This window comes from Temnothorax curvispinosus, unplaced genomic scaffold, assembly GCF_003070985.1.
Source record: "Temnothorax curvispinosus isolate PA1 unplaced genomic scaffold, ASM307098v1 QBEX01001396.1, whole genome shotgun sequence".
Lineage (NCBI taxonomy): Eukaryota > Metazoa > Arthropoda > Insecta > Hymenoptera > Formicidae > Temnothorax > Temnothorax curvispinosus.
In genome coordinates this window covers 1-10860 of record NW_020211176.1, presented here as the reverse complement: position 1 = coordinate 10860, position 10860 = coordinate 1, and the positions used below count along the sequence as shown (strand labels likewise).

The 10860-nt window shown below is 35.0% G+C and overlaps 1 protein-coding gene across 1 annotated transcript; it reads right to left on the bottom strand.

Moving 5' to 3' along the window:
* Positions 1-1030: 1030 nt before the first annotated feature.
* Positions 1031-9684, bottom strand: LOC112463181. The gene is given in 9 exon segments (XM_025029383.1): positions 1031-1073; positions 1075-2654; positions 3031-3474; positions 3554-3883; positions 4848-5270; positions 6130-7725; positions 8094-8534; positions 8614-8943; positions 9280-9684. Coding segments are annotated over 9 exon segments (5592 nt in total).
* Between the last annotated feature and the right edge of the window lie 1176 nt (positions 9685-10860).

The following is a 10860-nucleotide window of genomic DNA, read 5'->3' as shown; positions in this document are numbered from 1 at the left end:
ATTTCTGACTGGGAAACTTCCAAATTATTTAAATAAATTGTAGAAAATTAAGGATTTTCCTATATTTTCTAAAAAATAATAATTAAAAAAAAAAAGAAATTATCTTAGCAGAACATATAGGTAATACATAATTTCGAGATTTATTAATATAATGCATGTTTACTAAAACTAAAGAAGTAATAAAAAATAATGATCTGACGTATTATCGTCTCTTACGATATTTCACACGATTCATTATTCAAATAAATTTATTATTTAAAATTCGCTGTTTTTCAGATTTCTTAATTTGATTTTTATAAAAAGACTTAAATGTGTTTGTGGTTGTTAAATGAATGACTCGTGTTATATAGCATAACTATATCGCAAGGAAAACAGGAAAGTCAAAATGATGTCAATTTGACGTTATATTGACCAAAAAATGACGTAAATTTAGTTATAACATCAAATTGAATTTCATTATTTTGACTTTCTATTCTTGGGTTATTATATCTGTAATTAAATATGTAATATTATTTAAATATACTATTCTCATACAAATACACAATAATTTAATGACTTTTCATTCCAATTACATATTATTTCATGACACAATAATAGATATATTTATAGCTAATTCCATAAAATATTTTATACATCTCCACATATTTTATTCCATAAAAGATATTAATATTGCACTTTGGCAATTTATGTAACATATAAACTGTATGTGTTCTGAACAGTAATCATATACCTATTAATTTATAAACATATATAAACACGAATGTAACTATATGAAATTGTAAAAATTTAAACGCAACATTTATTTTATCACTTAAAGCAATTTATTTGAAATATAAGGAATACATAATGAGATTTCAATTTTTTGTCTTTTTTTCACAAAGTAATCGTCGTCTAGTTTGTATTCCTGCGAATTCTGAGTGTATGTTTTCGGATACATATTCAGTATGTTCATATACCCATAACTCTGATTGCAAAAACTTTAGAACATCTAATTGTCCTGATCGACGTGCTTTATCACAATCCAATCTTATCATATTGAGGAGTGCTTCTCGACGTTCTTCTTGATTAGATCGATCCGCAGCATCCTCTAAAGCAATGAATGCCAATCTCTTGATCCTCTTGTTTTGCACAGTATCATCTTTGCTCAATGCCCTCAGTAGTTCCATTAAGTCTGTTTCCATGAGTTTTGCAGCGACGTCTTTTGTGCTTTCCATCATATTTGTCACAATTACAATACCGCTTTCTTGTATGTTACAGTTTGGATTAATGAGTAAAAAACGTAGAGATTCTAGCCAGAAATCCGAGTCGAAAACTTTCTTGCAAGCCTCTTTGGTGGATGACGTCAGCGACGCTAGAGCTGAAGCTGCTGATCTGCTAATATTTTCATTTTTGTCCTTGCACAATAACGTAAGATATTTCACTCGAGAATTGTCCTGCCTGAAATACTGAACAGCGATTTCACGGCTTGATACTAAAATGTTTATAAGTGTTGTAGACGCACATCTCAAACGGTGGTCCTCCTCATACAAAAAGGCCTCGATCTTCTGAAATACTCCCTCCTTAAATATATGTTCTCGTATGTTGTCGTTGACTGTAGCAAGGTCGCACAAAACTAACAGAGTTGCATAATTCTCCCAAAAGGAACACTCTGGCTTCAAAAAATTCATGATTGGCCGAACAATCTCCATGATCATCTGACCAGGAAATGCATACGTCCCAACCTTAGGACGTATTGTCGATGTAAGGCCCAAACGAACCAGAGCTTGCAAAGCTTGGTTCTTTCCCTTGTCTGTGCCATCCAACGCTAACGACAACAATACCTTTGTGAAACCTTGTCGAATAACTATTTCGCTCACTTTCTTATAACCGCACATCGGGTTGAAAACGCGTGATATCAATTCCCTGTAGTTCTGATTATCCGTATTGGCGAGGCTCATCAGAGCGCTGATCATACCGGCGTTCGCTAACACGTTCAGTCTTCTTTTCACTGCGTATTCGTCGACCGAATCGTATCCCTCGAAATGATGTTCGATAAACGTTTCCCATTCTATCATCTCGGGTATATGTTCTTGCTCGACATAAGCGTTGCAAAGGTTCACCAACGTCGTAAGCACGGCATAGAGAACTGATTGATCGTCAGTTTTGGTAAACCCGATTATCGCTTGAATGGCTTGTTGGTCCTCGATCAACTCGTCTTTAATGTTTTCGTCGTAAGTGAGGTACGACAAGCCTTTAATAGCCCATTTTCTCATATCTTCTTCTTTTTCGGGATTGATCAGAAATCGTCTGCAAATCTTGGCCAATTTATTCGTCGCTCTATCCCGGGATAGTCGCAGTCTGATAATCGCAGAATACAATCGGTCTTTAAACCTGATCAACTTGCACAAACCCACTAATGCTCGAATCCGAATTGAATCATGCTTAGAATTATACAGGTACAGCAATATATTTCGGCTTCGCCATATGAATACGTTGACCTCATTATATTTGGTTATAGCGGCAACAATACATTCGCAAACCACTTTCTGTTGCAATAAGTCACCCGTTTCCGCCATAGCAAGGATCATCTCAACAACTTCATTTTTACAGATAATTGCGTCCACAACATCTAACGGGCCGAATATTAAGGTTGTTATCGCAACTACTACACGCACCTGCAAAACAATCGATTAACTATTTATGAATTTATATATTTTATAAAAACAATAATAAATTTAAAAATATTAATAGTTACTTTTATTTAATTTTGATTAAAAATAAGAAAAATCTCTGGTTGGAGAAAATAACAAAAATTAAGCTTCAGAAAATACATAAATGAAAGTCATATTCTTTAATAAATTTATATTAAACTCTCATATTTTACAATCGTATTTTAATGTAAAACAGAATATACAATACTGATAATTGAAAAAGAAGTATATTTTTGCTTTAAAAAGTAGAATTTAAACTATTCAAAAATGCTATAAATAAATAAACAATCCTTTAATTGTAAATAATTTAAATAATAAAAAAAATTTCGAGAGAAAATACCTTGGATTCTGTATTAGGCGAAAGCAATTTATCTTTAATAAATTCATTAATGGTACTGCTAAATTTTTTCTTAGCAGCATCGTAGTACACGTTTTCATATATTTTTGCTAAACACACACTGATTATAGCTCGAGTGGAAAACGTGATGTCCATCGAAGATTCATATTTATACTCCTCTATTTCACTGGCTACTTCCATCAATTTTTGCAAACCGCGAAGTTCGACAAATCGTTCCGCCCAGTTTAATGCAGTTACGCAATGAGTGTTACGCATAATAAGTTGTATTATTGCGTCTCTAGTAAGACCCGTTATCGTTTTACTCGTTACATTATTCAATAAGTACGACAGAATCGTGTCAATTTCTTTTTTATGCGCTTCGCACAACGCCTTGTCAGGTTTTGAATCGGGTTCTTTACTCATGCCGCTGTAAGCGTTCAATATATTCTGAAACCGAAATCTGCAATAAATTTTTAATTACTGAAATATGTGTATAATAACTACACGTAATTTACTCGTTGTTTACCTGCAAACAATATTGAGACGCGTTGACTCTCTCTGTAGATGTGCTGTTCATCATTTCCAGACACCAAGGTAAACAGACATATTTCACAACGGACTCGGTTCGACTAATATTGTTTTGGCATAACTCAGATACAATACGAATAGCGCTACAGACCACTTCCTCGTTTTTTTCAACTTCCACAAGTTGTGCGATTTTGAATACAGCTCCTTTTTTTAAAATCTCCTCAGCACCAGCTCTTTCACGTGCAAGCACAAGCAAATTATGCATAGCGGTTTCACGTTTCTCCTTATCCGCGCTCACGTTAAATGCTGAATTTAGCATTTGTGCTACCTAATACAAAACAAGTTAATTATGCATATTAAGACCTCGTTCGCCAATGACCTTGACCTTGACATATGTTGTCAAGGTCATGACCCTGAGTAACCTTTACCTTGAAAAAAGTGGCGGTCACGATCCGTTCAAAAGTTACAAAGTATTAAAGTTTTCGCTTTGCAAAATTAGTTGTATATCGCCACAAATATTCACACAGATGATCGACTAAACTATCTTGTAAATGACTAATATATATGTGGAAATAATATATGTACGAACAAAGGAAAGTCTTTTAAAGCAGTAAATGAAAATTTTAAAAAAGTAGAAAGCCAACGCATGTACTTTGAAGGCACACTTGTGTCTAGTTTAATGATAGTGTGGGGGGGCGGAACCTACTACCTCCACGGTCCACGCATATACTTTCCACGCGAAACGAGTTGTCACATGGGTTCGTGACGTCCTTTACGAGCTCGTTTAAGTAGAGGTGGTATTAAACAAGATAAGTTAGTCCATCATCTGTGTGAATATTTGTAGCGATATACAATAAACGAGTTCGTAAAGCACGCCACGAACCATGTGACCACAGGGGGGCGGAACCTACTGCCTCCACACATACACTTTCCACGCGAAAAGAGGTGCCACATCGGTTTACAAGTTTTCACGCGCGGAAAGTCCACGCCGAAGGCACCCCGCACCCCCCCCTCTTTGGTATGTGTGTGTGTGTGTGTGTGTGTGTGTGTGTGTGTGTGTGTGTGTGTGCACGCATGTGCTATTATTGAATAATTTTTACAAAGCGAAAACTGTTTAATGCTTCGTAACTTTTGAACGGATTGTGACCGCCACTTCTTTCAGGATCAAGGTTACTCAGGGTCATGACCTTGACAACATATGTCAAGATCAAAGTCATTGGTGCGTGGGGTCTTAATATGACCAATTTGTCATCTCTTGCGAGTTAATGCATTTTTGTACGAGTTATATGTACCTTGTCACTAATATATGAACTTTCCTTACGACGTTCTTGTACAATTTCAAGTAAGCGCGTGGCTACGGATTGAATAACTTTATTATTGGAATCAGATGAAATAATAATTTCCGCATCCCGGCATGCCTCCTCGAATCTGTTTAGCGCTTTTAATGCTTGAAATCTGCGATACAATGCTTTGTTACAACATATCTTTAATGCATTGTCGCAGTCTTCAACCACTTTCTTGTAATCGCGTAGCTTTAAATAAGTGGCAGCTCGATTTTTGTAGTACAATCCTTTCTCAGCGTTGTCTTCTTTTAGTTCCAGTGCGTTTGTATAGTGACTTAAGGCTTTTGACCAATTGGCTTTGTTAAACTCTTCATTACCCTTCTCTTTCCATTCATGTGCAGTCATAACTGACTTTGCTACGGTGGAATAATTCTACAACACAATATATATGATACTGCATTATACGTTTTATCATGGAAAGGATGTGATATTTTATACAGTGTCTTGATTATCTATTATCTTAAATACAAAAAGATACAATTATTACTAAATAATTATATGCAACCCTTACAAAAAAAAAAAACCACTGAAATATTGAGTGTTAACACTCAAATGAGCGTTAATATTCCCGACTGAGTATAAATACGTCACTTGTTACGCATTTAAAATGTATGTGTCATTTAATGTTCTATATCCGATACACATATGTTACATTGTTATGTATCACAGGCACTTATAGTATATAGTGATACATATCAGAGACGTATATCACAGAAGTACTTTTGTTGCTGACGTTGAGTGCTACATGTAGGTAACTTGTAAGTTACTTGAGACATAACTATAGATACTTCATACTTCGTAATACTTAATGTTCTATATCTAAGATATATGTTATATTGCTGTGTGGATATATTATTATCGATCTGTGGCAAATTTATGTAACAAATAAACTGTATGTATCCTGCACAGCAATTATATATTTAAAGATATATATAAATAATACACGAACATAATTATATGATAGCATGAATACGTTTCAGACAAAATTGCAAAAATTTAAATGCAACATTTATTTTATCATTTGAAGCACTTTATTTGAAATATAAGTAATAACATATAATAGGTCTCAATTAATATTTTCTATCATTTTTCCAAGAAATAATCGTCTAGTTTGCATTTTTAAGTACGATTTTGTTTTGAACACACATTCATGTTCATATATTCATAACTCATAATTGCAAACAGTTTCTAACTGTCCTGATCGACGTGCTATATTACATTCATATCTTACCATGTTGATGAATGCTTCTCGAAATTCTTCTTGACTAGATCGTTCCGCAACATTCCCTAAAGCGAAAAATGCTAGAGCCTTGATCTTGTTTTCCACGTTATCATTCTTGCTCAATGACCTCAGTAGTTCAATTAAGTCTGTTTCCATGAGTTTTGTAGCAACGCCTATCGTGCTTCTCATCATATTTAGCACAATTATAATACCACTTTTTTGTATGTCACAGTTTGGATTAGTGACTAAAAAGCGTAGAGATTGCAGCCAAGATTCCGAGTCGAAAACTTTCTTGCAAGCTTCTTTGTTGGCCGCCGTCAGCATTACTAGAATTGAAGCTGCTAACCAGCTAAATTGTTGATTCTCGTCCTTGCACAATAACATAAGATACTTCACACGAGAATTGTCCTGCCTGAAATACTGGACAGCGACTTCATGGCTTGATACTAAAATGTTTATAAGTAAAAGGGACAAAAATTTAAAAAAATAGTCCTGCTCATACACAAAGGTCTCGATCTTCTGAAATACCCCTTCCTTAAATATATGTTCTCGCATGTTGTCACTGACTTTGGCAAGGTCACACAAAACTCCTAAAATCATGCGATTCTCAAGAACGGAGCACTCTGGGTTCAGGAGATTTATGATCGGCCCAACAACCTCCATCATTATCTGACCGGGAAATGCAACCTCAAGAAGTTTCGTACGTCCCAGATAGACCAGAGCCAGCGTAGCATAATTCTTTCCCCTGTCTGTGCCATCTAGCGCTAACGACAACAATGCCTTCGTGCCGCCTTGTCGAATAACTATTTCTTTTGACTCCTGTTCATCGCATATCACGAAGAATACACGGGCTATCAGTTCCTTGCAGTTCTGGCTGTTCGTTTTGGTAAGATTCACCAGAGCGGTGGTCACACCGGCCTTCGCTAACGTGCAGTTACGTTTCACGCAGTAGTCATAGGCGAGAACGTATTTCTCAGGAAAATGCTGACCGGCAAACTCTCTTAGTTCTATCATCTCGGGTAGTTCTTGCACTTCATAAGCGTTGCACAAGTTCACCAACGTCATAAGCACGTCGTGAAGAATTGATTGATCGTCAGCCTTGGTAAGCTCGATCATCGCCTGAATCGCTTCTTGGTCCTCGATAAACTCCTCTTTGACTTTGTCGTCGCAAGTGAGATACGACAGGCCTTTAATGGCCCATTTTCTTATATCTTTTTCTTTCTTGGGATTAATCAGGAATCGTCTGCAAACTTTGGCCAACGTCTTCGTCGCTCTATTTGCGAACGGATCGATAGCCACGTAACAGCGTGTATCTTCGAATCTGCTCAATTTGCACAAACCAACTAACGCTCGAACCCGAACAGAATCATCCTTAGATTGATACAGTTTCTCCAATATTTTTACACCTCGACATATAAACACGTTGGTCTCATTATATTTGGTCACAGCCGCAACGATACATTCGCAAACCACTTTCTGTTCTAATACATCATCCGTTTCCGCCATAGCGAGGATCATCTCAACCACCCCTTCTTTAAAGATAATTGCATCTGCAATTTCTATCGGGCCGAATATTAAGGTTGTTATCGCTATTACTGCACGCACCTGTAAAGCAATTGATTAATTTACGAACTGTTTTTTGAATCAATAATTAATTACAAAAATATTAATATGTAGTTAGTTTCATTTGATTTTGATTAAAAATAGAAGAAATATCTGGTTAGAGAAAATTAATTAGGCTTCAGAAAAAATTAATAAAAAAGTCACATTCTCCAATAAATTTCGATTAAACTCTGTTACAATCGCATTTTAATATAAAGCAGAATATACAATACTTATAATTAAATAAAAGTATATTTTGACGTTTTTGCTTTAAAGCACAATTTAAATTGCTCAAAAACGTTATAATTAAAAAAACGACCCTCTAGTTTTAAATAATTTAAATAATCAAAAAATATCTTGGAAGAAAATACCTTGGATTCTGTATTAGGCGACAGCAATTTATCTTTAATAAATTCATTAATAGTGTTGCTAAATTTTTCTTTAGTATCATAGTACATGTTTTCATATATCTTTGCTAAACACACACTGATTATAGCTCGGGTGGAAAACGTAATGTCCATCGGAGATTCACATTTGTATTCCTCCATTTCACCGGCTACCTCCATCAATTTTTGCAAACCGCAAAGTTCGAAAAATCGTTTCGCCCAATTTAATGCAGTTCCGCAATGAATGTTACGCATAATAAGTTGTATTATTGCGTCTCTAGCCAGGCCCGTTATCGTTCTACTCGTTACACTATTCAGCAAACACGACAGAATCGTGTCAATTTCTTTTTTATACGTTTTGCACAACGCCTCGTCGGGTTTTGAATCAGGTTCTTTACTCATGCCGCTATAACTGTTCAATATATTCTGAAATCGAAATATGCAATAAAATTTTAATTACTGAAATACGCGTATAATAACTACACGTAATTTACTCGATACTTACCTGTAAACAATATTGAGACGCGTTGACTCTCTCTGTAGATGTGCTGTTCATCATTTCCAAACACCAAAGCAACCCGACATGTTCCACAATGGATTCAGTTCGACTAATATTGTTTTGGCATAACTCGCCTACAATACGAATAGCGCTACAGATCATTTCCTCGTTTCTTTCAACTACCACAAGTTGTGCAATTTTGGATACACCTTCTTTTTTGAAAATCTCCTCGGCATCAGCTTCGTTACGTGCGAACTCAAGCAGATTAATTATAGCGGTTTTACGTTTCTCTTTATCTGCGCTCATGTTAAATGTTAAATCCATCATTTGTGATACCTAATGTAAAGCAAAATTAAGCGTATACTTGAATATGATATAGAATAAAAATATGTACTAACTGTAAAAGATTATATTTGTGTGACTTGATTCTTATCCATACAGGATGTGCAGACTATCAAACAATAATTAATAATTACGTAATAAAAAAAAAGCAAAACTTAAATCCATTTACCAAATTTTATGTGATATTGAGTCAAACAAAAAAGCTTATTAATATATCCAGTATAAAAAAATGTATTACAATTTTTACATTATTTACGTACAATATCTACGTACAAATTATCATCTCTAGCAAGTTGTGCATTTTTATATAGTAGTTATATTTATCTTGACACTAATACTTGCATTTTCCTTACGACGTTCTTGTACAAGTTCAAGTAAGCGCGTCGCTTCGAGCTGAATAACTTTGTTATTGGGATCAGATGAAATAACAATTTCCGCATCCCGATATGCCTCCTCGAATCTGTCTAGCGCTTCTAGTGCTTGACATCTGCGATACAATGCTTTATTACAACATATCTTTAACGCACTGTTGCAGTCTTGTATCACTTTCTCGTAATAGTGCAACTTTAAATATGCGGCAGCTCGATTTTTGTAGTATATTCCTTTCTCAGTGTTGTCTTTTACTAGTTTAAGTGCATTTGTGTAGTGAATCAAGGCTTCTGACCAATTGCCTTTGTTAAACTGTTCATTACCCTTTTCTTTCCATTCCTGTGCAGTCCTAACTGACTTTGCCATGGTGGAATATCTCTACAACACAATATATATGATGCTGCATTACATGTTTTATCATGGAAAGTTTGTGATATGTGATATTATATATGTATTATCTGAAATGCGAAAACCATATAGGATGAAATTATTACTATTTAATTATGTACAAGTATGAGACATTAATGGATTAAAAATGAACGTACAATTCAATAATAACACACAATGCAATTTCTAGTGCGAGAGCTGCATGTAAATTGTAATCAATTGTTGTAATAATCTTTATATTAGAAAGCTGACTGTCATTAAACATTGAAAAACAACAGGAGAAGTCAATAATTGAAATAATCATTCAGTGTTCGTTCTTAGAATCTCCAGGAACCGCTTATGCATGGTATTAAACGCTGTGGGACTATCCAGACGATTTATGACGCTGCATGCAAATATTTTATTACGTCTTATTATTTCGCAGTCTCTGATTAACTTGATCCTCCGATTAAACTCACTCTTCATCTCTTTCTGTCTCCCTCATGTTTACTTCTATCAATGTAAATTAACTTTAATCTTGGTTTAATTTACTTTTTATCTCTCTTTAGTTCTAAGAATTAGAAAGAGATGAAACGTAAGTCAAACCGAGATTAAAGTTAATCTACATTGACAGAAACAAACATTAGAAAGAGATACGAAGAGTGAGTTTAATCAGGGGATCAAGTTAATCGGAGACGATGAAATCGACCCTTAACGCGAGAGATGCAACTATATACGCTTTACTGCAAAAGTCAGAAGAATTTGTAGTTTTTCCTTTCTCGCGTCAGAAATTTAACTTCCTCGACGAAAGCGTGTCTGGGAAAGGCGTGCGATTTGTCTGAGACACGTTCTAATATGAAAGTATTAAGGTGTACGTCGACCGAGTATTTGTTTTCCTTGCTTTTTGATACATCCTGAGTTCTTTGTTCATCTCTTGGATATTAATATCTTCGTGTCCTCTCATGTAAATTGCGTGTAATTGTAGAACGCGCCATTATAAAATGCTCGCTATTTCCCGCCTCTATCATAATTAATTCTCGTTAGTGCGCGTGCGTGAAGGACAAAAAGGAACGAATTAAGCGATGTATAGTGTCGAGAATGGCGGGAGAAAAACAGAACTAAAAAGTAGAATTTCTAGAATTATAATTCTAAGAACTAGAACGAGATAAAAAGTAA